Raw genomic sequence first — 27,488 nt, 5'->3', positions numbered from 1 at the left:
CTTTCCTTTCCCTCCCCTCCCCTCCCCTCCCTTCCCTTCCCTTCCCTTTCTGTCTCTCTCCCTCTCTCCCTCCTTCTCTTCCCTTCTCTTCTCTAATCTTCTCTTCTCTTCCTTCCTTTTTCTTTCTTTCTTCTTTGTTGACGGAGTCTCACTCTGTCACCCAGGATGGAGTACAGTGGCATGATCTTGGCTCACTGCAACCTCTGCCTCCCGGGTTCAAGCAATTCTCATGCCTCCGCCTCCCGAGTAGCTGGGATTACAGGCAGGTGCCACCACGCCTGGCTAATTTTTGTATTTTTAGTAGAGATGGGGTTTCACCATATTGGTCAAGCTGGTCTTGAACGCTAGACCTCATGAACCACCTGCCTCGGCCTCCCAAAGTGCTGGGATTACAGGCGTGAGCCACCGCGCCCAGCCCAGCCTGCATCTGGCATTTTCTAAGTCAGTGGCCCCTGCATCCTGTAGCTCTCCCAGCGGCTAACCTGAAACTATGGGATGCAGGGCTTGTTAGAGTCTCCTCTCTTCATGCACATGAAGAGAAGGTCTGTAAAGGGCTGAATAACAAGCTGTCAATCAATAACTATAAAATGTAAATGATGTAACTGTAAAATGTAAATAAATAACTGTAAAATGTACCTGAAGGGCTCTTTAGCAAGCCTCTGGCATGGAGAAGGATACCTGAAGCTCCTCTAGTTGCTGCCATGGTAGAGGGTGGGGGTGGGCTTTACGGTGTTATTCCCGTTTGACAGATGAGGAAAGCGGAGGTCTGAGAAGGTAAATAACTCACCTGAGCTCTCACTGTTAGTGACAGGCAGAAACAGCCTTGCAACCAGGCTGCCTGTGTTTGATTCAGACCCTCTGTGGAGCACGTGGTTTAAACCACCGATCATAACTCTAGGTGGTGGGCAGTGTCTTGTGGTTGATAAACAGGGGGTCCCACCAGCCCTGCTCCTCCTGTCTTGGTTGGCTTGTCACCCTAGAGAGTGGCTGCGTAGGAGCCTAGTTGCACCCATCCCTGCTCCTGAGGCCCTTTTCTCCCTCATGCTCCCTGGCTCAGACCCTCTTCCCTGGGTCAACAGTTGCTCTCACACCGTGGGTGAGAAGTCCAGCTCTTTTCAGGATCTATGTGTCTCAATACAGGAAAACGCCTTGAGAGTACTTGTAAGGCTGTCAGTATTTGGGCCTATCCTTAAAAATTCTCAAACACGTTTTGAAGGAGTTATAACAATTATTTGCCCAGCTTGTACTGAACTATGAGGCCTTGCAAAGATGAATTATTTGATGACAAATGGATTCTATCAAGAAAGATGAAATCCATTCTTTTTTTTTTTTTGAGAATGAAGACAGTTTTAATATTGTCTTTCCAATCTGGATGCTTTTTTTGTTTGTTTTTCAAGACAGAGTCTTGCTCTGTCACTCAGGTTGGAGTACAGTGGTATGATCATGGCTCACTGTAGCCTTTATCTCCTGGGATCAAGCGATCCTCCTGCCTCAGCCCCCTGAGTAGCTGGAACAATGGGCGCATGCCACTATGCCTGGCTATTTTTTCTATGTTTTGTAGAGATGGAGTCCCACTATGTTGCCCAGGCTGGTCTTGTCTCGAACTCCTGGGCTTAAGAGATCTACCTGCCTCAGGCTCCCAGAGTGCTGGGATTACAGGTGTGAACCACTGCACCCAGCTGCATTTTTATTTCCTTTTCTTGCTGTGTTGAATGGTGAAGACTTCTAGTATAATGTGGTGGTGAGAACGGGTATTTCAAGGTTGGAAGATGCCAAAAAGTAGTTCGCCATTTGTAAAGAAAGTTTGGGATATTAGCTAGAGTTATGCACTACTGCAAACATGATAAATCTCACATTATTAAAAACATGAAGTTAAAATCCATAGCAATTGTATTTTAGCTTCCAACACTACAGAACCATCCTGGGATTTCCACGGTTAAACTGATTTTATGAAAATAAGTGTCAATGATGTCTCTTTAAAGCATTAAAGTAAATAAAAAAATTTAAAAGCTGAAATGTGATATAAAATTGATGCCCTAAAGTCTTACTCTAACTTTGTGAACTAGAATATTAGCATTATGGAATTTAGATTAAAAAAAGTTCTTAAAATTAAGCTAGTCTTTTACAGTCCATTTAATGCTTGAATTCCAAGTTTTTTAATATCTTCATGATACATTAATTAACTGTTTTCTGGAATAGCTCATTCCACCTTTAGATTTTACTAATTTTTTGCATGACCATTGTTAAGTCTTTGATTGAATTTGATCTCAGTATTTTTTACCCACTGGTTCTTGTTCTAGTCTTTTCTTTCTCTGAGACATGGTTTCTAAATGTTAAGCATTATAAGTGACGTTGAAAATTCTTCATATTCCATCATATAATTCTTCATATATTCTATCATATAATATATGCTCTCTTTCTCCTGGCCTCTCTCTTCTGAACATAATTCAGGCTTTGTAATTGTAATTCAGGCTTTATAAATCCCTGGTAAAAGTGAGACGTATAGAACTGACTGTCCAGAAGTTTTTTTGATTCGTGTTCTAAACGCTGTGCTTTGATAGCCTAAGAGGACTTTTGCTGTTTTGGTAGCAAATCCCACAACTTCAAGTAGAATTAATGATCCCCATTTTACATATGAAAAGTAAAGAGGCACCGGTTCTTCACAGTAGAATACCAATTTGACTTGTCTCTGTTCTGTAGCAGCTTTCTCCGTAAGTGTTACTTTCCATAGGAAAATCTTCCCTATACCAAGTTACATGCTTCAAGTTTAAATAATTAATTTTTCCTTTGGCTGGTTTCTTATCACATCCACTCATTCATCAAGTGTACATTGCACTCGGGTTCACGGCCTCTGAGCTAGGCACGAGAATTATCAAATGAAGAAAGCAAAGGTCAGCTTCAGAAACATTCATAAAATAGTGTCCTTTATATTACAATATAATAGTTGCTATAAAGAAGCACATATAAAGTTAGTAATAAATGGTAATAAATTATTTATCTCTGCTTTGGGGAAACCGAGAGGATGGGACATTTCATGTGAAGAATGTAGGAATGGCCGACCTGAGAAGATGTGGAAGGACATTCCAGGCCTAGGGACCTGCACAGACAAAGCAGTTGAGGTACGGTTACTTGAGGAGTTACACACATTGAGGTTCCTCTTCTTATATACCTCCTATTTGAATTTTTACCTTTCTTTTTTTGTTTGTTTTTGGATGTTTCTGTTTGCTGTGTCTCTTTCTTTGGAAAGTACTTGCAGGATCAGCTGTTTTTGAAGACGTTAGAAAATACAGACGAGAACATTTTCCTCAATTTTTAAAATGGATTAACATATGGAGGAAGTGGGATAATTTTGATTTTGTCTTAGTCAAAATAGCCTATTTTAAATATTTTGTTGGCTGGGCATGGTGGCTTACGCCTGTAATCCCAGCACATTGGGAGGCTGAGGCAGGATCATGGCTTGAAGCCAGGAGTTGCAGAACAGGCAACATAACGAGACTCCCATCTCCACCAAAAAAAAAAAAAAAAAAAAGCTGGGCATGGTGGTGCACGCCTTTGGTCCCAGGTACTTGGGAGGCTGAGGCAGGAGGATTGCTTGAGCTCGAGAGGTCAAGGCTGCAGTGAGCCAAGATCGTGCCACTGCACTCCAGCCTGGGTGAAAGAGTGAGAACTTGTCTCAAAAAAAAAAAAAAAAAAAAAGATTTTGTAAATATTCTTTACTAATGGGGTAGACACAGTAGGGAGGGGTAGCTTGCGTCCATTACATGAATGCAATGAAATGAATACTAAACTGGACTCAGTGGGGCCATTGGCGAGGGCCTTGTGGAGACGCTGATGGAGATGGGCAGCGTCACAGTGGCGAGGGCCTTGTGGAGACGCTGATGGAGATGGGCAGCGTCGCAGGATTGACAAAGCCTATCAATGCAGTTTCATGTTGATGAAAATAAAAGCCTGGGCCAGGCACAGTGGTTCATGCCTATAATCCCAGCACTTTGCGAGGTCGAGGCAGGCAGATCACCTGCAGTCAGGAATTTGAGACCAGCCTGGCCAATGGGACGAAACTCCCATCTCTACGAAAAATACAAAAATTAACTGGGCATGGTGGTGCACGCCTGTAATCCCAGCTACTTAGGAGGCAGGAGAATCGCTTGGACTCGGGAGGTGGAGGGTCAGTGAGCCGAGATTGCACCACTGCACTCCAGCCTGGTTGACAGAATGAGACTCTATCTCAAAAAAAAAAAAAAAAAAAAGAAAGAAAAGAAAAGCCTGTGTGAAAAGCCTTAGCATTAGCACTCCTGGCAGCAACAGCTGCCTTGCCTGCCTCTGCTTTTGCAGCTGTTTTATGTAGGTGACAGGCGGATGGGAGAACAATTGAGCTTTTTCTTCTGGTTGAATTTGAGTTTCCTCTTTCATTTGTGGGTTATTGTTTGAAAAGAAGTGTACCCACATTCTCTGCTCTGTCAGCATCTGCCTTCCCAAGTTTTGAAGCGTGCCACAGATTGCTAGGAGACAGCTGAAATTTTTAAAGCTTTTTATTATGTGTGCTTAAAGATGGGGTAGAGATGCTCCTTGATGAGGGAAAGGTGCTTTAGTGTTTGGCCAGAGGAGATCATGCCTGCTCCCCTGACCTTCCCGCAGCTCCTCGAGGCTGGTATGCAGGGGGAGTATGAGTTTTCCATGCTCCTCTCTGTGGCTTATTTTGTCGTAAAATCATGCATTCTTGTGGAAGTGACTGACAGTGACAGTTATGTCAATCAAGGAAAATGACCAAGGCAAGTCTCAATCATTTCAGGACATTTATTTGCGATAGTTAAGGATGGACGCCCGGGAGACAGGTCTATGCCTTTCTCCTAAGATGATTTTGAGGTCTTCAGTATTTACAGGGGAAAGGGCAGGATATTAAGAAATAGGCGGTTTTCATGTGAGAGGTGGGTAAATAGTCATTCATGCCTTTGGCTGGCTCAGTGGATCTGCATTTTTACATTAGGTAATGTAGACAGCAGGGCAGAGGAAACAATCAGACATGCATTTATTTCAGGCGGGCAAAGAGACGACTCTGAGTTCCGTCCTATGTCCCCCACACCTGTGAAGATAAGCTATTAATTTACATTAACATTAATTACATTACCATGTTGAACTTTAGCAGAAATGCTGTAGGGTAAAGAGCTTGGGGCTCAGAGCTTGTGGGCAAAATATGAGGGAGGTATGTAGCTTTTCATCTTTGTTGCCATCTTATTTAGGGACCCAAATGGGAGGCAGACTTGCATGAGCCAGGTGCCAGCTTGACTCTTCCCTTTGGCTTAGTGAGTCTGGGGTCCCAAGATTTATTTTCCTCTCACAGTTCCATTGCAAAAAGTGCAAAGTTCACAGTGATGGGAAACATAGAGAAGGTACAGCTTCAGTGGCTTATGGAACCACTGTCTGACATTTGAAACGATGGCGTATATTCCTAGAGGGGGTGAAGGAATGTCTTGTGTTCTTGTGATGCACAAGGAGGGAAAGGGAGCCAGCATTTATTAAACTCCTACCTTGTGCCATGAACGCTTTCGTTTAATTCTCACAGCAACCTTCAGATTGGGCATTGTGACCTTTTAAAAATGAGAGCTTGGGTTGGGAGAGAAAAAATGATTTGCTAAGATTATGCAGGAGTGACTGGAAGACCCCAGCCCTGGCCTCCTCAGGGTCACAGGCTTCTACCTCCCCACCATGCTGCACTGACTGTCTTGGGGGGACGAATGTGTGTTGACTGGCTCACCCCCCTGTCGTCTCAGTCTTCTTATACTGCCAGGAGTGGGTTGTGTTGTCAAATGATTGGCCCAAATTATGATGCAGTCATAGTCAAGAGCATGAGCCACAGGGAATGGAGGCGTCAGGCATGGCCTGGTTAGCAACGTGCTCCCTAAGTCATGGCTGGAAGACACCACGTATTTCTCTGCTGGCCTGTGTCTACTCACCCTGCTGCTGACAACTCTATTATGTCCAAAATCACACTTTCCTGACCATTCCCGGAGTCGTTTTTGGTAACCACAGGCAGCGGGCATATAAAGGCACGGTTGCCCTCTTCCTACTATGCAGTTTGGTCCGGGAACAGAGACAACTTTCTCAACTGATGTTTTTGTTTTCGTTTCTCCTTTTCTGGGAATCACCCTCAGGTCTCGCCCTGCATGTGCAAGCTTTTCTTTGCCTTTGGAGGGAAGCAGGAAGTTCTCCTATCCTGGTGGATTCAGCCAGAGATAGCTTCTTTTTCTTAAGTTCTTCCTTATCAGAATTTTCCCAGCAGGAGGTAGTGGTTCATGATGGATGCGTTGGTTTCCTCACATCTGGAAAATAACCAGTGGGGACTGCCCCAGCAGTGGTTTGGTGTGTGTGGAGCCTCTCTGTGGCTGCCACCACGTGGTATCTCCCCATTTCACATCTGTGTGAGGTGGCTTGGACATATTGAGGTGCTGGAGACCAGCAGCACCTCCTGGACTAGCTCCTTCCAGAGTCTCTGCTGGCTAAGAGGCAAATTGGGGGAGTCATGCTGGACTTGGAATACAGACCTGTTGTCCCTGTTCCAGTTGGGACAAGCTTTGAGAAACACCGCACACCCCAAGGGCAGGCAGTGGTCAAACGGTGAGAATGATTCACTGTCAGCATCCCTGTTAGCCAAACTGTCCCGACCCGGGGGTTGATCACTTTGTTAGTATAATAGTTTTTTTACTCTGTTAAGCAAAGGTCCCCACATTAAAACATGTTCTCAGTGAAATCTTAGACTCGGACGCTGATCCCGCAGCCACCCTCTGCCTCCCAGCACGGGCGGGATGATCTTGAATGCATTTATTCTTGCCCCTTGCACGGTTGGAGTAAAGTGCTTATGAAAACATCTCTTTTATTGATTCTGCGTGCTTTTTAAAATTCCATTTTCAAGAGCGAGAACAGAGAACGTGTGATATGACCAAAGGTCTCCTGCTGGTGTGGAAAGGTAGCAGGCTGCCTCTGCAGCTTTGCCCAGAAGCTGGTGCCCTGGACTACTGCTTCTCAACACTCCCGAGGAGTTCCCTTTGGCTGTAATCACCCACTGACCTCCTCTGTATGAACAGCAGGGGTGAAACTCTTGATGTTACTTCTTCCTCCATTGAATAAGCCAGATTCTCTTTCTTCTGAGGAATAATTGAAGTCTTTTGCAGTGTCTATAAGCAAAATTACCTAACACTCTGAAATTTTTCGTACAACAGTTTCATCTGGAAAAGAGGCCATTGAAACCATGCGTTTGTGTTCAAGTAAGAAAGTATATCCAAGTCACAAAGAAACATCATTTGGCTTTTGGAGACGTGGGCAGCTTCATTTCTCATTTGTTCATTCAGAACTCTCCGCTAGGCTTCTAAGTGCCACATCCTGTCCAGAATGATGAAAGATACAGAAAATGGTGCCTGCTGACCTTCTGGAGTGATTGACTAGTGAGAAAGGTGAGTGGTATTCCAAGGTTTGTATCAGGAATTAATAAAATACAATCCCAATAATTAAAGTGATACAGTACAATATGGGGTGCTGTGAGTAGTGATAAGGAAATGAGGATTAAAGGTAAGGAAGAGTTAGCTGAGCAGAGAGAGAAAGAAGAAAGCAAAACTGGGAAAGAGCAGGAGGGTCAAGAACTGAAAGGGGGTTGGGTGCAGTGGCTCATGGCTCTATTTCCAGCACTTTGGGAGATGGAGATAGGCAGATCCCTTGAACTCAGAAGTTCGAGACCAGCCTGGGTAACATAGCAAAGCCTGGTCACTACAAAAAATACAAAAATTCTCTGGGTGTGGTGGTGCATGCCTGTAGTCCCAGCTACTTGGGAGGCTGAAGCAGGAGGATCACTTAACCCTGGGAGGTGGAGGTTGCAGTGAATCAAGATGATGCCTCCGCACTCCAGCCTGGGTGACAGAGTGAGACCCTGTCTCAAAAAAGCAAAGCAAAACAAAACAAAACAAAAGCTCCACAGAGCTGAAAGGGAACAAGGATATCCTGATGGCTGAGAGGCAGAGGAAGTCACTTGGAACAGCAGGACCTTGCCAGCCAACTGAAGGAGTCTTTGGTTCTTATGTTAAGGATTGCCAAACTTGTTTGTCGAGAACAAAATCTCACGCCATGTAGAGTTAAGATGACTTCGTGTAGCACAATTAAATCTGAGTGCTGGAAATCGCTTCCATTGCCTCTGGTTTAGGGTGCCTCATATAAATTGAAATCCAGCAGGCCGGTTTCTAGAATGATCATACTCCCTTGTTTTAATTAATTATTTAATTAATGAAATTTTTGGTTCTTGGGCCTCAGTCTCCCGAGTGGCTGGGATTACAGGTGTGTGCCACCATGCTCAGGTAATTTTTGTATTTTTTGTAGAGACAGGGTTTCGCCATGTTGGCCAGGTTGGTCTCCTGAGCTCAAGTGATCCACTGACCTCAGCCTCCCGAGCGCTGGGATTATGGGCATGAGTCACCATGCTCGGCCGCTTGTTTAAAATCTTCCTCTTTCTTCCCCACCCCTTTGCCTGTGGTTTGCATGCTGAATTCCTATCGCTCTCAAATTCTAATTCTTCATGGAGACCTTACTTAAGCAGCCTAGAGTCTGTGGCTTTACCATTAGGGCAACAAGTTTCCAGAATAACCTGGGAGAAGATGTTCTTTGGGAGACAGCACTTGTCTTTGTTTTCAAGGTGTTTTATATGCGGTTAAAGATACCATCCTCCTGTTATCTCACTAGATGTAGACAGTTAAAAAGTTTTACAGAATTTTCAGAGATTTCTAGCGTGGTTGGTTGCACAGAATAATTGGCAGCCCTATTAATGATGTTCTGGTGATCTTCTTTTGCTATGGTATTAATTTGTTTAGTTTAGTTTTGGGTCAGAAGAAAGACTTCAGTGCTTTGATTCTTAGCTTATTGTGTAATCAAAAGCTTACTTTTTAAAAAAGTCCATTGTAGATTGGCCTTCCTGAATCTGTAGACACCATATTTGACACAGTGGACAAAATTGTTCAAATAAAATCATTCAGTGTTATTTGGGCTATTAATCAGAAAAGAATGCGTCAGAGATTTAAAAGAATCGGGTTATAAAAATATTGACTGTGCTTTTGGCTGCTTAGAGATTGGGAGCTCCTAGTAGAGGTACTTAAGTTAAAAAAATAAAAAGAGAAAGAGCTTCAGCAGAGGGTAGATTGTAGAGTGAGGGGAGGGGACAGAGCCTGAATGGGGGCCAGACCCTCCTAGCATGTGCACCTTCTCTTTCTCACTGTCTTGAGTCCTAGTCCCAAGACCGGGTGAGGTCATCTTCTCCATGTTTAGGAGAGAATAAGAGTCTAGGGGGTTAAGTGGTGCTTCCTAGCATGAAGCACAGTGGATAGGTTGGAAGAGAGCAGCACTTCCCTCTGGTGGTGTGTTCTGGGGGGCAAGTTTGGCTCTCCATGCAGTTGAGGGAAATCTGAGTAGACCCCCATGGCCACTCCCCATGACCAGTGCCATGCTGTACACAGCAGGTGCTCAATAAATGCTGGGAGACGATCTTTGCTGTGGACTGAATTGTGTCTCCTTACAATTCGTATGTTGAAGGCCTAACCCCCAAAGGGATGGTGATTGGAGATGAGGACATTGGGAGCTGAGTAAGTTCAGCGAGGTCCTGAGGGTAGAGCGCTCGTGATGGGATGAGCGTCCTTGTAGGACGAGGCACCAGGGCTGTCTCTTTGCCATTGTGGGGACACAACAGGAAGCCGACCATCTGCAAGCCAGGAGGAGGCCCTCGCCAGAACCCGGCTTTGCTGGCACCCTTATCTTAGACTCCAGTCTCCAGTACTGTGAGAAAAGATATTTCTGATATTTAAGCCACCCGGTGTGTGGTTTTTTGTGGTGGCTGCCCGAGGCGACTAAGACAATCCTTAAAATGCCTTCCAGCTCTAAATTCATCAGTCCTGAGACCAATGATCATGTGTCCAAATCGCTTTTCTCCCCAGTCACTTAATTTGATTGGAGGCTTCTGTGTTGTATTGATGAATGGGACAGAGAGGCCCTGTTGGACTCGAGACTCATGGGCCCTTAAAGCCCTGAGAAGAACCATGGGCCACATGATGTCCTTGGCCAGAGTCCAGACTGCTCATTTGCTCCTCTCAGCCACTCTGAGCCACTCTGCCTGTCTCCAGCCTCCTTTCCCAGCTTTCCCTCTGCATACCATGCTGTTTCTGGAACCCACGGGGCCCTTCCGGATTCCCTGCCTCTGCTGGCCAGCCTCCCTGGAGCAGGTCTCCCTGAATATCCACAGGCAGGACCTCTGTTTTTTCCCCTGCCCCGTTAAAGAAAAGCCAGAGCTGGACAGGAGGTAGAAGGTGAAGACAGTTTCTATTCAGGAACTATTGCAGTAGGGGAAAGAGACCTCAGTATAGAGCTGGGCTTAATTCTGAATACAGCGTGGACAAGTGGGGAGGTGCAGCCCAGAAGCAGGGTGGAAGGCTCAGTGGGTGGAAAGTTACTTAGAAGAGACCCCAGGGGCGAGGGGGATTCTGGCTAAACCCACCTTGTTGGAGGCAGATCAGGGTGACCAGACATCAAGGGTGGGGGACAAGGAACTGATCAGATAGTGACGGTGGGAATCTGGAGGCTGAGGCCAGGGTGACCAGACGCTGAGGGTGGGGGACAAGGAACTGATCAGATAGCCATGGTGGGGGATCCTGGCCAAACGAATGCAGGATTCTTGCTAAAACTGGGCAGTGCAGAGACAGACATGGAAATGTAAAGGTGGAGGCCTGGTTAGGGATTCAGAGGCACCCAACTGGGGTCTCTGCCAGACCTCACGCCCCACCCTACTGTGTCAGATCCCAGTTACTGCTTGGCTCATCCTGGGAGCCCTGAACCCTGCAAAGATTTGTCGTCTTTGTTGTGGAACCCCCAGCACCTGGACCCTTGCCTGCCCCAGGGGAGGTGGTCGGAAGGGGCTTCCCGAGGCAGTGGAAGGGCCTGGGATGAAGGGGCGGGGCTTTGCGCCTCCACTGAGAGACAAAATAAAATAAATACAGGTGATTTCTCTTGGTAGCCAAGTCACAAGTTCTACTCCTGTGGGTCAGGGCCCCCTCCTCAAAAATTCCTGTGTTAAAGTCCTAACCTTCACGACCTCAGAATGTGACCTTATTTGTACGTGACAGCTGCAGGTGATGATACGAGAGCCCTTCCAACAGGGTGTGTTCCTGCCTTCACCGGTCAGCTGCAAAAGGCGGGCACAGGCTGCTCCTGAGGCTGTGTGGCCAGGGCAGTACCTCACGAACTTCCTGTGTCTCCCAGCCAAGGAACGCCAAAGTTAGCCAGCCACCCCCAGAGCCCGCGAGAGGGCCTGGAGTAGATTCTCCCTGACAGCCTCAGAAGAACCAACCTCAGCGACACTTTGGTCTCGGATTTCCAGCCTCCAGATCCCTGAGACAGCAAATGTCTGTGTTTTAAGCCACCCAGTTTGAGGCACTTTGTTACCACAGCAGCAGCAGCATCTGCGAGCTTGAAAGGGGACGATGAGTGAGACTTTTGTCCACCGTTCTTGGTTGGGCTGCCACAAGCAGATGGGAAAGACTGAGAAAGAAACCATTCCTCCCTGGGTGGGGGCGCTTGAAATTCCCTTTCAGCCAAGGGGAGGCCACAGGCACCCTGTTCATACCTGCGTGCAGATGTCAGCGCCTGGCTTGTTGGTGACCAGCAAGGGTCCCAGCTGAGCCGGGGCGCTCTCCTGTGGCTCTGGTGGGGCAGCCACAGGATGCCGGAGAGATGGTTCAAACATCATTTAGATGGAGGAGCTGCTGAAATAGACTTGACAGTTTATTTTGCTTAGTAGAAAAAAAATTGAAAATTGTCAGCTACTATCACCATTTTTTAATAAGATTAAAAAGTGTATTTTACAAAAAAAAAAAAAAAAAAAGGTGAAAATGAGCAGCTCACCATGTCCCGCTTCTTCCACCCCGGCGCCAATGCCCTCCCTCAGCCGTGGTCCAGGCAGAAGACAAGGTCAGATAAAACAACCGCAAAGAAAAAAGAAAAACCTTCTGGAGTGGCTGGGAATGAGGCCACCTTGATGTCTTCCCCTGAATCGGTGCCATCGTGGTTTTGAAGTGTGAAGGTCACTCAGCTCAGGGGTCCCCGCTATGTGAGCCTGTCCACCACTGTTCACCCTTGGTGGAAGCAGACCCTGAGCACCCCAAAACATGACATCCTTATTTTCCGGAACCTCTAACTGAAATTGAGCTCTTCCTTTTTTTATGAATATAGGCACTGTCTTAGTTCTCTGCTGCTGTGGTAACAAAGTACCTCAAACTGGGTGGCTTAAAACACAGACATTTGCTGTCTCAGGGATCTGGAGGCTGGAAATCCGAGACCAAAGTGTCGCTGAGGTTGGTTCTTCTGAGGCTGTCAGGGAGAATCTACTCCAGGCCGTCTCGCGGGCTCTGGGGGTGGCTGGCTGCCTTTGGCGTTCCTTGGCTGGGAGACACAATGCCTCGAGCCCTGCCTTCCTCTTTACGCTGTGTTTTCTCTATTTGTGAGTCTGTATCCAAATTTCCCTTGAGGAATACCTGTCATACGGGTTAGGGATCCCCCTAATGACTTCATTGAAACTTAGTGTAGAGCCTGTCTCCAAATAAGGTCACATCTGAGGTATTGGTGGCGAGGACTTTAACATGGGAGTTTTTTGGGAGGGGGCCCTCATCTACAGTAGTAGAACTTGTGACTTTGTCACTGAAAGAAATCACTTATTTTCACATCACACTGTAGCAGCAGTGGACATCTCCACATACGGGTGAAGCTAGTCCTGCCTGCAAAGTTAAGGTAGTTTTTATCAGATCTAGAGCTGAAAATCATTATTAAATGCAGCAGTGAAGAAGTGTGTATATTATTCTGGCTCACTTTAAAAAATATTTTGATTCATTTATTTCAACGTAATCGATTTCCCCTGTAACTCTGTATGTTTTGTATTGTGCGTGTAAAAACGTTATTCAGAGGAGTTCACAGGCTTTCCCCGACTGTGTTGAAAGGACCTGTGATGTAAGGACGTTTGTGGGGGGGCTTGTGGCTCCTTAACTGGCTCTGGAAAGAGCCTACTTCCATAGTGAACCCTGTGAGGCCCAATTCTGTTCCTCCCCCTGGAGCTCCAAGAGAAGGTCATTGTCCTTGTAGCAGCTGGTGGCCCCCAGGCTGGGCTCTCCCTGCAGGTGCCACCGGGCTCTCAGTAGGTGTGACCTGGGATGTGAGCGGTGAGCCAGGAGTGAGGCGCTCAGCACCTTCTGGACCACACTTCCCACTCTCCCTGGGGTTCAGGTCAGGCCACGGAAAGTGTACACCCTGCTTGTCTTATAACTGGACGGGTGGTGGGCAGAACGCCTCTGGCAAGGTAGACCTTGAAGGCAAAACTGAGTTGAGGTTTGTTAGAAGTTAGGACAGAAATAGTTACTGCTGGGCATGCAGTGCTTCCCAAGCGTCCTGTGAGGCGGCAGTGTCATCACCAGTTTGACACAAGGATGCAGGTGTCGAGCATGTAAATGCCCTGGGCCGTGCTACACCACCACTGTGTTTGAGCTGAGATGTGAACCAGGGCCTTCTGAGTCCTCATTCCTTCCATCCTAGCAGGCTGCCTGCAGTTAACAAAAGGGGACTCCTGTATCTGCTCTGCAGCTTCTTCAGCTGATTTATAATGGAAAACAGAGTAGATCCTGATGTGGCAATTAATGAAATATTATAAGAATTATCATAGCAGATCTCACAATTTGATCAAGGATCCTGCCTTCCATATCTGGCCAACTGATGTGCAAAAGCAGTTGCAAGAACTTCACAGCTGACAAAAAAAGCAAACTCCAGACTTTATTTCCTGGGATCTGTTTTGTGAGACACTGGCCCATGAAATGCTCTCCCCAAAATAGTCGGGTCTGTGGTCGAATACATTTGGGCAATTCTACAGAAGATGTGTCTTTTCAGAGACTTATTTTCATTAAAATTATTTTAAAATATTAACGTGGTACAATGTGCATATAGTGAAGTGCACAGATCTTAGCTGCACGGCTCCATGAGTTTTTACGTATAAGTCCACCCATGTAACCACCACCCAGCTCTAGAATAGAATGTATTCGTCTCTCCAGAGGTTCCTCTGTTCCCTTGCAGCCGATCATTCTCCACCAGAGGTAACCATTCTGCTGACTTCCTTCATCATTGATCAATTTTGCCTGGTTTTGAACTTCGTATAAATGGAATCATTTCATGTCTCTCTTTTCACTCAATGTAACGTCTGTCAGATTAATACATCATGTGTCAATAGTTTGTAGTTTTTATGGCTGTGTAGCATTTCATTCATCCATTCTGCTGTTGAGGGAAATTTCTTGACTAGAGTTGTGTTATTGATGTATTGCCTCTTGGCTCCAAATTCACCCTTTTTGCCTGGTTTCTGGAAATGGGTCTGGGCCCTCTAAATAGTTTCCCTCTGCAATCTGGCTCTTGAAACTTACCAGTGGAGGGACCTGGAGGGGCATTGCAGGGGAACAAGTTTTTCCTACCCGGTTCAGGGACACTGGCTTAGCAGCCCGTGTGGTGTTACAGGAGTACTTGGCAAGACAGCAGTTTCTCCGGGTACACCCACTAGGTGTTTTGTAGCAGAGTGCATCTGGTGAACTGCTTTCCTGGCAACCTAGAGGGCAGATTTCTGGCAAGTTCCAGAAGGTGGATTCCAAGCATGTTTCTCCAATGTGGATCTGCAGTAATGTCTCTGCCATTCAGTGGGCATAGCTGTGCCCTTTCAGTGGGGTCTAGATCTCAGCCCTGATTGGGGGCATTTTCTCAGTGGCTCAATCTCAGCCCTAGGGCCAGTGGCCATTCCTTATATATGGTTATTTGTATATTCTTTGGAGCTGTCTTGATGTTATTACTGTTAGTCTCTCATGATTCCATTTCCTTATCATAGTAAATGATTCTTTGTATTTGACTTTACCTGGTCAAAGTACTATGTGGTTTTTCTTTCCTGTTTGGATCTAGATCGATACAATAATTTTTGGCAATTATGAGCAATGCTGCTGTGAACATTCTTGACCGTGTCTTGGTGGACGTAAGCAATAATTGCTGCTGGGTCTGTGTGCAGGAGTGATTTGCTAGATCATAGCACACATGTTTTGCCGCAGCAGAAACTGCCAAGGTATATACAGCTTTCCAAAGTGTGTTAATTTACATGCGTGCTAGCAAGGTAGGAGAAATACAGTTGCTTCCCAAGTAGCTGGGATTACAGGTGTGTGCCACCCTCCCGGTTAATTTTTTGTAGAGACAGGGTTTTGCCATGTTGGCCAGGCTAGTCTTGAACTGCTGGCCTCAAGTGATCTGCCTGCCTTGGCCTCCCAAAGTGCTGGGATTACAGGCGTGAGCCACTGTGCGTGGCTTCATGGTAAAACTTCAACGGATGAGGAGCTACTTCTTATGATGAGCAAAGAAGGTGGTTTCTTGACATGGAATCTACTCCTGGTGAAGATGCTGTGAACATTGTTGAAATGACAAGAAAGGATTTACAGTATTACGTAGAGTTAGTTGATGAAGCAGTAGCAGGATTTGAGAGGATCGTTTCCAATTTCAAAAGAAGTTCTACTGTGGGTAAGATGCTATCAAATGGCGTCGCATGCTACACAGAAATCTTTCATGAAAAGAAGAGTCCATTGATGTGGCAAACTTCATTGTTGTCTTATTTTGAGAAATTGTCACGACCACTCCAGCCTTCAACAGCCATGACTCTGATCAGTCAGGAGCCATCCACATTGAGGTGAGGCCCTCCACTAACATAAAGATTATGATTCTTTAAAGGATCAGAGGAACATTAGCATTTTTTTTAGCAATAAAGTATTTTAAATTATGTATGCTATTTTTTAGGCATAATGCTATTACACACTTCATAGACTCCAGTATATTGTGAACATAACTTTTGTTTTTTTTTATTATACTTTAAGTTCTAGGGTACATGTGCACAACGTGCAGGTTTGTTACATATGTATACATGTGCCATGTTGGTGTGCTGCACTCATCAACTCGTCAGCACCCATCAACTCGTCATTTACATCAGGTATAACTCCCAATGCAATCCCTCCCCCCTCCCCGCTCCCCATGATAGGCCCCGGTGTGTGATGTTCCCCATCCCGAGTCCAAGTGATCTCATTGTTCAGTTCCCACCTATGAGTGAGAACATGCGGTGTTTGGTTTTCTGTTCTTGTGATAGTTTGCTAAGAATGATGGTTTCCAGCTGCATCCATGTCCCTACAAAAGACATGAACTCATCCTTTTTTATGGGTGCATAGTATTCCATGGTGTATATGTGCCACATTTTCTTTATCCAATCTGTCACTGATAGACATTTGTCACTGATTCCAAGTCTTTGCTATTGTGAATAGTGCCGCAATAAACATACATGTGCATGTGTCTTTATAGCAGCATGATTTATAATCCTTTGGGTATATACCCACTAATTGGATGGCTGGGTCATATGGTATTTCTAGGTGAATATAACTTTTATATGCACTGGAAGATAAAAGTATTTGCTCTATTGTGATATTTGCTTTATTGCAGTAGTCTGGAATGGAAACTACAGTATCTCTTGGGTACGCCTGTATACAGAAAGAAATTTATTATGAGGAAATGCTCATGCAATGATGGAGGCTGGAGAGTACCAAGATCTGCAGTCAGCAAGTTGGAGACCCAGGAGAGTCGATGGTGTGGCCCCAGCCTGTTTCAAGGCCTGAGAACCAGGAGAGCCAGTAGTCTAAGTTCTAGTCCAAAAGCTGGCAAGCTCCGGACCCAGGGAGAGCTGATGTTTCAGTTCAAGTCTGAAGGCAGGAAAAGACTGAAGGCCGAGATCCAGGCAGTCAGGCAGGAGAACTTTCCTTTTACTCACGAGAGGGTCAGCGTTTTGTTCTGTTCAGGCTGTCAACTGAGTGACCCAGAAAAGCTGGCACATAACATTCACCATCACGTTGCAAGAGCTGCAAAACCCTCTCTGCTTCTAACACTGACGCTCAGCCCTCCTCCAGTGGGCAGGGAGCTGGATGCTGGGAGGACTTGGGGTTGCCAGCCCAGTGTGGGCCTGGGCAGTTTCTGAGAATCTCCCTCCGCCCTGTGACGTCTTAATTACTTAGAGGGTCACCCTGGTTGCTCACTTCAGCTCACTTGGGAGATTCTCTTTGCTTGAGGCTGGGGTAGGCCCAGGTCTTATGGGGTCTGAAGCTTATACAATTGGGGTGGAGGGACATTCCTCTTTAAGAAAAAGAAAACAGTAGGGGTGAGTCGTCCTGCAGGTTAGCTCCACTAGTCTCATGGAAAATTTGCCTCCTAAAATGTCTTTCCTCTGAGAAAGCCCAGGCCTCCAAAGGCCCAGCCAGGCTGGTGTCAGTCTGGGGTCAGCTGCTGGGAGGCTGCAGGTCATGTATGGTGCGGGAGTTCACCCTATCCCAGTTTCCAATGGAGAAGCATCATTCTTGTCCACCCCTGTCATGCTCTTTTCCACCTTCCCCAGGGGAAGGGATATTTTCAGTCTCTACAACGAATCCACTGACACGTTAAGGTGGGCACGGTGGTCTGAGGTCTTCTTGTTTATAACATGGTGCCTATTACTAGTCGGCTCGGTACAGGCAGTTTCCACTGGCATTTTTCACCAGGCCAGCCTAGAGTGGAATGATCACATGTCAAAATTTAGATTCCTGGGCCCCAGACCCACTTTATCAGAATCTGTGTGAGGCGGAACCTTTCAGCCTGGGTTTTAAACGTGCCTCCCAGGCTGACACTCACTGGATTTGAGAACCGTGGGGTTGTTCAGACAGCAGGGACATCGATGTCATTCCTTCTGCATTCCTGGTGATGCTGTTCTGTTCTCCCAAGGCCTGTGCAGTGGTGAGAGTCTCCAAGGATACAAGACAGTGATCTGGAGCGAGTGTCCTGAAAGTGGACCCTAGCACTCAGGACCGCCAACACCCTTCCCGGGTTTCCTTGGTCTGGAATTCCCATCCCTTGGTTCCACCGGTTACATCACACCTCCCCTTCACGGGACAGTGCAGGTGCTGTGCCCTTCGCAGGGCTCAGGATGCTCACTAGCTCCCTCTCCACCGAGGGCCACAGCCCCTGGAGACCCCTTGCGTTGAGCGCTTTGTCCTCGCGTGCTCTTTCTGGCCTCATTGTGGGGCTTGGTCATTGTCCCTTCACTCCAGGTCTCTCCTTTCAGATCCAGGAGGTGCATCTTGAACTGAACTTTCCAGACCTTCCCTTCAGTTTTCCAGTCCTTAGAGAGGTGGACTTCTGATTCCTTTGTCTCTGTGCCCTGTAGCCTCAGGTCAGGCTTAAGGCAAGGTCTCCTCACCTGGCCTGGGGAGAGTCCCAGGACGCTGCACATGCCTGCGCGGGTAGGATACGGTTACCCAGATTTCCCCTTAGAGAGCCTTTCCCTGTCCTGACGGCTCTAGCTTTGTGTGTTACTTACTTGTTTCACTTTAATTCAAAATGTACCCAGCAACCAGCTTATGCACAGCTCTCTGGGGTTTCAGGAGGGGTGTAAGACATAACCTTTGTCCTTCAGGCACTATGGCCAGAAGTGGGGCGGTGACCTAGGCAGGAGGCGGGAGCCAGCAGATGGGATGTACTCAGAGGAGCCTGCAGCAGGCAGAGGCAGAGAAGGGAGGTCTACACGTTCTGAACTGTATTTATCTCCTTCAGTTCCAAGGTTCTCTCCTGGCATCTATATTGCTCACAAGTTACAGAGCAAAGCCTGGTGTGATGGTTACTTTTAGGTATCAACTTGGCTGGATTAATAAATACCTAGAGAACTGGTAAAGCGTTATTTCTGGGTGTGTTTGTGAAGGTGTTTCCAGAGGAGATTGGCTATGAGTCAGTGCGCTGACTGGGGAGGATCTGCCCTCAATGTGGGCAGGCACCATCCATTGACTGGGCCCAGATAGAACAAGAAGGCAGAAGAAATGTGAATTCCTCTCTCTTTGCTAGAGCTGGGACATCCTTCTTCTCCTGCCCTTGGACATCAGAGCTGCAGGCTCTCTGGCCTTTGGACCTGAGGATTTATACCAAGCAGCTTTCTGGGTTCTCAGGTCTTTGGCCTTGGACTGATAGTTACACCATTGGCATCTCTGGTTCTGTGACTCTTGGACTTGGACTGAGCCACACTTTTGGCATCCCTGGGTCTCCAGCTTGCACGGCCTTCACGGTATTTCCCAACCTCCATAATCACGCTAGCCAATTCTCCTAAGACATTTCTTCTCATCTATCTGTCTGTCTATCTATCTATCTATCTATCTATCTATCTATCTATCTATCTATCTATCTATCTGTCTACCTACCTACTTACCTACCTACCTATCCTTTGATTGATCTACCTATTGATCTATCCATCCATAACCTGTTGTTCCCATCTCTCTAGAGAACCCTGACTAATACACCTAGAGTGCAAAATCTGCTGGAGAAACTGCCATTCCATTATTGACTGGCTGGTCAGGCCACACAGCCTGGGGGTCTAGATGTGTTTGGAGGTAGGGCTTTTGTAGCACAGATAGTGCCTGTTCATGGCTCTGTCCCAGGTAAGGCAGAGCTAGTTTGTGCAAAGAGCTTCTGCTTTCCAGCTGGCCTGGAATGGCTAGGATCTGGGGGCACAGGCTGCCCTTTCCAGGCTCTGTCTACTGGTGCTGCAGGTACCCCTGACTCCTCCAGTGGAAGGCTGGCCCCCCAGTCCTCTTTAGGCACAATACAGACTCAACCAAAGATGCAGATGCCTCATGTATGAGGGTTCCGAGCTGTGACTTCTGGTGGTGGTTTCTTGGTAACTCCACTTTAGGCAGGAAAAATGTTCAGTTGCCCATGAAAACAAGCGACCCTGGAGGCTTTGGCCAGTTGGGTTTGGCACCTGCTCGGCCTCCTGGGAAGCAGTTTGGCCAACGCACTGCATGAGGTGAGCGCCCATCCCTGGAATTTAGATCCCTGTGAAGGGTCCTGAGAAAAGCCACATCAGAGAGAATGAGAATTTAAGGTTTACTGTTAAAGCAACCCATAGAAAAAGAGCAGAATTATTCAAGCAAGGAAACAAAGTAGAAAATATCTTCTTTCCCTTGCACTTGGTTTTATGCTTCTCTGTAAAATGTATTGTGGGGAGAAAACAGGCCCCCAATCCCCTTGATCAGCTACACATCCTAGCCATGCAAATAAATAATGACAGAAAGAAAGAAAGAGAGAAAGAAAGAGAGAAAGAGAGAGAAAGAGAAGGAAAGCGAAGGAAAGAAAGAAAAGTAAAGAAAGGAAGGAAAGCAGGAAGGAAAGAAAGAAAAGAAAGAAACTTTGCAGCATCCTGGAGCACCCGTTCAGACAAGTTCTGGTCTCCTCCTTGCCTTCTGCTGTGATTTCTCTGAAGTTGCTGGGGGCAGGAACTGACCAGGAACTCCCCAGGGGTGCCAAGCAGAGCAGGTAGTTTGCCTCTAGGAAAGAAGTCTCTGGAGAGCGAGCTGATTCTAGAAAGCTCTATTATTATTTCATGTTGCTTTTGATGAATATATTTAGAACAGAATTTTGACAGTGAAATTTTGAGGTGCTCTTTTGGCCATCAAAATCACCAACTCTTGGCTGGGCACAGCTGCTTGCCCTTGTAATCCCAGTGCTTTGGGAGGCCGAGGCAGGGGACTGCGTGAGCCCAGGAGTTTGAGACTAGCCTGGGCAACATAATGAGACCCCATGTCTACAAAAAATACAAAATTAGAAGAGTGTGGTGGCATGCGCCTGTGGTCACAGCTACTTGGGAGGCTGAGGCAGGAGGATTGCTTGAGGCCAGGAGTTCAAGGCTGTAGTGAGCTATGATTGTGCTACTGTGCTCCAGCCTGGGAGACAGAGTGACATCTGGTCTCTGAAATAAAATTTAAAAGCCCAAACCAATTCTGCTTTTCACTCTTTCAGTTTCATTTCTTGCTGTCCTTTCTGTCCTCTCACCCAGGATGACATTTTTAAAGTGCCGCTATTGTGTTAAGATTTATTCTCTGTGTTAAATTCTCTCAGCATTACCTACAGACTCGGCTATGTAAATAAGGTAAATTATCAGGATGAGAAGTGAAACTCTAATTTATGAGTTTACCGTGTCGCTTTAAGAAGCTGCTAGGTCCTATCTTAACTTCCTAGGCTTGAAGGATTCTGGGGGATTGGCGTATTGTTACTGTTGTGGACTTTGTTTGCCTTGATCATACCCATGAGAAAAGTGAGGCTGGGATGGGGGCTCAAATGCATGCCCAGAGTCACATAAGTAGGTTGGAAGATGACACTACAGACACGGCAAATTGTGAAGGCCTGCTGGTAAGGCACGATTGATTTGAACGACACTCTTCTTTTTTTTTTTTTCCTAGTGATTCCTGACAGAATCATCATTTTTGGTAAACAAACCAAGCCCAGAACCTGATAATTGTGAAGCACTCTACACTGACAGTTCTTTGAAACAAATTTTCTCCTGGCATTTACACTGTGGCTTTAGCTTTCAAACCAGAGGTTCCTCTTACCCAGCAAAAAGTGAGTTATACGCTTTCTTAATGTTATAACATTACCATGGATGATCCTGAACTTGCCGAGGATAGCAGAGACGGGTGGGCAGAAGAGGAGAGAATCAGATCAGAGACTGTAAAAAGTAACATTAAAAAAAAATAATAATTCTGGCAGAGACGGAATTTGAAGGTACTTGTGCACATCAGAACACTGGACTTGCTTTTTTTGGGGAGCAGGAATGCTGCTGAATTAGATCAGAGAAGAACGCAAGCATGGTTTCCAGACCCGCAGCTTGTTTTGCTGCGCTTCATCATGGAGTGATAGAAAGGCAGAGCTGGAGGAGTGAGTGAGGGACCTGGTCCCATATCCCTACAGACAGGCAATCAGTGACTCCCATAGGTTAAGGGCTGCAGAGCCGGGACCAATGTCCAGAATCTCTGAGCTTTTTATCTTACACCATGAAGTGACAGATGCTGGCAGATGTTAGACCTCTGTGTTTAACTGGTTAACCAGGCAGCACCCGACTTCTGTATTCAGCGAGGTTCTAGAGTTTCCAAAACATGGGTCTCCTCTCCCACCTCAGCCTTCTAGCATGAAACTAGACACATCCTCATGCTTTTGAGGTCTAATCATTGGATTTTGTTCCTTTCAGATGGCTTGCCCGAAGATGAAATTGATGTATATTTGCCTTCTGGTTCTGGGGGCTCTTTGTTGGTATTTTAGCATGTACAATCTGAATCCTTTCAAAGAACAGTCCTTTACTTACAAGAAAGAGGACAGGCACTTCCTTAAGCTCCCAGATACAGACTGCAGTCAAACACCCCCCTTCCTTGTCCTGCTAGTGACCTCTTCCAACAAACAGTTGGCTGAGCGCATGGCCATCCGGCAGACGTGGGGGAAAGAGAGAATGGTGAAGGGAAAGCAGCTGAAGACATTCTTCCTCCTGGGGACCACCAGCAGTGCGGCAGAAACAAAAGAGGTGGACCAGGAGAGCGAGCGACACAAGGACATTATCCAGAAGGATTTCCTAGACGTCTATTACAATTTGACCCTGAAGACCATGATGGGCATGGAATGGGTCCATCGCTTTTGTCCTCAGGCAGCATTCGTGATGAAAACAGACTCAGACATGTTCATCAATGTCGACTATCTGACCGAACTGCTTCTGAAGAAAAACAGAACAACCCGGTTTTTCACTGGCTTCTTGAAACTCCATGAGTTTCCCATCAGGCAGCCATTCAGTAAGTGGTTTGTCAGTAAATCTGAATATCCGTGGGACAGGTACCCACCATTCTGCTCTGGCACTGGCTACGTGTTTTCTGGCGACGTGGCAAGTCAGGTGTACAATGTCTCCGAGAGCGTCCCATACATTAAACTGGAAGACGTGTTTGTAGGGCTCTGCCTCGAAAGGCTGAACATCAGATTGGAGGAGCTCCACTCCCAGCGGACCTTTTTCCCAGAGGGCTTAGACTTCTCTGTGTGCCGCTTCAGGAGGATCGTGGCCTGCCACTTCATCAAGCCCCGGACTCTCCTGGACTACTGGCAGGCTCTAGAGAATTCCCAGGAGAAAGATTGTCCGCCTGTCTGAGAGGAGCCCAGAGGCACATCTGGACAAGTTTCAGATAACCTGTGGGGACAGTGTTTGCAAGATTTTGGAAGAGGGGGTGGGACAGAGGATGCTGTTCTTTAGTGCGGAAATCCATGCCAGAATGTTGGTGTCCATGAAGCCGCTGATGAGTTCCCACTTAGTGCTCCAGGCAATAATAGGCACTCTGTCTCTTGGGCACGCACAGTCTCTATACTAAGTGTTTGACATACACCTGGATTTTCGCATGTCAGGGGTTAGTATCCTATGACACGATGGGTGTTACCATCCCAATTTTACAGGTAAGGAAACAGCAGCTGCAAGAGGTACAGAAACTTGTCCCAAGGCTCACAGCCAGTAGACATAGGAGCAGGAATGAAAATCGAGCACCTGCAGAATCTGGTGGGCAGCCCCTGACTTGAATCACTCCCGTGTGCTGCCTCCCTTAGGAGGGAACAGTAATGATGAAGTCTCTGAGCCAGCATCCTTCTGTCCCTATCCAGAGTCCCCTCCACCTCAGCTCCCAATCCTTGTGCTTTTTAGAGCTAAGCCTGGGATGACCAAATTCGCCCCAGCTCCTTCATTCATGGGGCTGGACGTAGCTGGGACCAAGTCCATGTCACCGGCTCGGTACTCAACACAACCCAAGTTTCATCCCAGGAAGTGTCCTCGCAGTGGATGCAGCTCATATGCTGAGGAACGCCCAGCTCTGGACAGAGTTCTTATAAATGTATAAATTAGGCTCAGAAACCACTGCAGTCTGACCTGCTGTACAGACTGCCCACACTGCTGACCTCGCTGGTGAGCAGCATGTCACTTCTGAGTCATCTGCTGCTCTCTCGTTTCTTCACCCCAGCTGTCCCTTGTTTTCAATCAATGGGGACCAGCCCCTGCCCCAAGAGCACTTTAGGGCTCTCAGTTCAAACCAAAGGACAGTTGAACTCAGATGTGTTGCATGCGGGATTCTGGGAGTTTTCTGGGAATTCAGCTGGAGTCAAGTCAAGATGCTCTCAAGGACCTTTCGGACACAGAGCCCCAAAGTGGACCCTGGTGAGGCAGGGGTGGTCCTGCGTCCACTTCCTAAGCCTGAGCCAAGCTCATCTTCACTGAATTTCTCATTTGGCCGAGAAACAACTGAAGTTCGTGGTTTGCTGTTTAGCCTTCAGTTTATTCCGCTGCCTCCCACCCAGAGGTTTGTGCGAGCCTGTTTTGCAGGGTTGTGCGAAACCAAGGCACTTCTTTGTAAGAGGTTTTGCCCATTCAGCCACGGTCATGTGACATGCAAAGTAATCTTGCTCCTATAGAAATGATTTTTTTTTTTTTCACTTTACTGGACTTTACTTTGTACTCAGAGAACAGGCCTCACATGGCTGTGTCACATATAAATGTCGGACTCAACTCTTACTTGAACTCAGGAAAAGTTACTTGCTGCAAAATGGTTTTGACCATGTTCAATTGCAAAAGTACGTCTGATATCCTATTTTGCATACCATTTCTTGTGTCTGGATTATGCTGCTGCTTTGTAGACGTGTTTCCTCATCCTGGCCGCTCTGAACGCACTGGGTCTTGTTCAGAAAAGCCTCCTTCTCAGGTGGAAAAAATCAGGGACTGAGCTTGTCTTTTGAAGCCCAAATTTAAGAGCCACGCCCCTCGGTTCCATAGGATGGGCTGCCTCTCATTCTGAAGACAACTGTGCTTTGAGGGAGAAGTCGTCTGTTCGGCAGTAGGCCTGGGTCTGTGTTTCATGGTCTACCTTGTCAGGTGTGTGTCTGTGTGGCCACTGGTCTCAGTCGGCGAGGCCTGTCCAGCTGCTGCCTCTGTGTGACTGGCTTTGGGTCTGGTCTTCACAGCATCAGCCCACAGCTCCAGGGACAAATGAGGACAGGTGTGGGCTCTCTCTACTGCTTCTGTGTGTTCTTAAAGGATTTTCTCTGAGACCCGTTGTTTTCCCCATTGTTTCCCCTCCCCTCCTGTCCCCTCCCCTCTTCTTTTCTTTCCTTTTTTTCTGACAGGGTCTCACCCTGTCACCCAGGCTGGAGTGTAGTTGCCTGATCTCGCTGCAGCCTTGAACTCAATGAGCCTGAAACAAGCCTCCTGCCTCAGCCAATGTGTAGTTGGGATTACAGGTGTGTATTTCCTTACACAATGACTAATTCTTTTTCTTGAGGAAGACATGATTACATGAATCTAGAACTTGAAGGAACCTTAGAGCTCATTCAATCCTGCCTCCTCTTTTATGTGAGACGCACACAAGGCCCAGAGAGACCTAACAACTTGCCAGGACCTTCCCAGCTGGTTTGTTGCAGAAGGCGGGTTCCAGCTCAGCCTGGATTTCATGGTGCTGTCTGTGTGGATGTGAGAGTGAGAAATGACATGAAAGCATGAATGAGGAGGCCAAGCGGTGCCTCCCCAGGAACACCCAGTGCTAGCTCCAGAATGGGACTGGAGAGGCCTGGGTTGGCTGGGCTGGGGCTTCACCGCAGGCACCCAGAGAGGAAGGATTCTGATGGGCAGATGCTGAGCTAGGGGCTGTATAGGTATTGCCTTATCTACATGCTGTCAATGAGTTTTCCGGGGGCAGGGACCCCCAGTTGCTCAGGTTTACAGATTAGGAAACTGAGGCAGAGAGAGAGAGGGCGAACAACTCATTCGAGGTTACATAAGTGAAAAGTGGTGGAAACGGGTGACTCTAAGGTGCCCTGTGGCCTCCCCAGCCACCTGCTGACAAACTGCAGGAGCTCATTGCATTGGCTGCTCCCACTGCCTCTCTGGGGCACCTCCTCAGACTCCCCCAACCACACACACCTATCCCTCAGCCCCCAGACCCCTGTACTCTGCCTTCTCCTGTGACTGTGGCAGGAGCCACTTGGCCCCCGTGGTGCCAGAACCCCTGCTATTGGACTGACTCCAGCTCTTCTTCCACCACTCCTGCTTCAGCTCACTCTCGTCCTGCTACCTGCTGTCCCCTCTGCTGGATCATCCCATAAGCTCACAGACACACTGCCATTTCCCACCCAACCAGAAACGACCACCACCTTCCCCAACCCCTTCCCTGACCCTCTCCCCCTCCCACTGCTCCATCCTGTTGCGTGTCTGGTGGAACCCCGCACGAGAGTTTTACTTGTCTGTTGCCTCATCCTAATCCTTCTCTTCTTTCCCAAATGCTGTCTCATCAGACTTTTGCACCTCCACTCCACCCAGATGGTCCTTCTCAGGGCACCCACGACCTCCTGTGGCTGGGTCCTGTGGGCAGTTCTCGTCCTCATCCTGCTTGACATGGCGAGTCCTCATCACCAGCTTCCAGGACGCCGGGTGCTCTTGGTCTCCCTCCTCCTTGCTGCCCGCCTTTTCCATCTCCTCTGCTTGCTCCTTCTCTTTGCTCTGACTGTGCCGTGCTGGAGGTTCCTGGGCTCTGCCTGGGGCCCCCTTTCTTCCCTGGTTATACCCAGTCCTCCGAGGGGCCCACCCTGTCTCATGGCTTTACATATGTTGATGATGTTTCCATTTATCTCCAGTGTAGAACTCTTTCTTGCTCTTCCATCCACTGCCTACCTGAGTTTCCATAGTGAACAAATCCAACGCTGACCTTCTGATTAACTGCCCCACACCACCCCATCTGCAGCCATTCCCGTCTCAGGAAGACGGCCACTCCACCTTCCTGCAGCTCAAGTGGGAAGTCCTGGAGCCATTCTGACTCCTCTCCCATCTGGTGCATCAGGGAAGACTGTGGGAACTACCTTCAAATTATCTCCAGGAGCCAACTGCCTCCCGCCCCTCCACTGTGACCACCCTTGTCCAAGCCTGCGTTGCCTCTCACCTGCATTCGTGCAGCCACCTCCAGACCCTCCCCAGGCTTCCATCGTTGCATCCTTTAGTCTCTTCCCAGCAGCATCCAGAGTGATCCTTTGAAAATCTCACTTCTCTGCTCAAAACTGTGGTTTGCCATCGCCAGGGATATTAAGGATAAAAGCCACATGCTTCATACCATTGTCTGCCTGTGATTCCCTAATCGCGTCCCTTTGCTCGCTCACTCTGGCCTGTTGTTCCCTGAACAGCAGTCTGTTCCAGCCACAGCAGCCCCCTTCCCCTTATCTGCCCATGCCTGTCGGCCTTGGCGCTGGCTGTCCTTTCTGCCGGAAGTGCCCTTTCCGCAGGTGCTCTCATGCGTTGCTCCTTTGCCTGGTTGACATCTGGTCAATGTCACCTTCTCAGTGAGGCCTACCCTGACCTCCCTGTAGGAAAATGCAGCTCACCTCACTCCCATGCCCCATACCTTATATTGTCTTCCTTGCACTTACCAATTTCTAACAAAGCATATAATATCTATTTATTATAACATATCTGTATTTTATGGTTTACGTTTCAACCGACTTGAATGTAACCTTTGTGTGGGCCGTGGGTCTTTCTG

General features: G+C 47.4%; 1 protein-coding gene across 4 annotated transcripts in view; it reads left to right on the top strand.

The window, feature by feature from the left end:
• Window positions 1-24,484, top strand: part of B3GALT5 (beta-1,3-galactosyltransferase 5) — an 82,660-nt gene extending 58,176 nt beyond the window's left edge. For all 4 annotated transcript variants that reach the window (XM_017880690.1, XM_017880688.1, XM_017880689.1 and 1 more), the window contains 3 exons: window positions 7,215-7,445; window positions 21,363-21,522; window positions 22,148-24,484. In XM_017880690.1, coding sequence (XP_017736179.1) covers window positions 22,148-23,083 — 936 coding nt within the window. In that variant the 5' untranslated portion in view covers window positions 7,215-7,445; window positions 21,363-21,522 and the 3' untranslated portion in view covers window positions 23,084-24,484. The remainder of the gene's footprint in view (window positions 1-7,214; window positions 7,446-21,362; window positions 21,523-22,147) is intronic.
• The last annotated feature ends 3,004 nt before the right edge of the window (window positions 24,485-27,488 follow it).

Source organism: Rhinopithecus bieti, unplaced genomic scaffold, assembly GCF_001698545.2.
Source record: "Rhinopithecus bieti isolate Rb0 unplaced genomic scaffold, ASM169854v2 scaffold_12151, whole genome shotgun sequence".
Classification (NCBI taxonomy): domain Eukaryota; kingdom Metazoa; phylum Chordata; class Mammalia; order Primates; family Cercopithecidae; genus Rhinopithecus; species Rhinopithecus bieti.
This window is presented reverse-complemented; position numbering and strand designations above follow the sequence as displayed.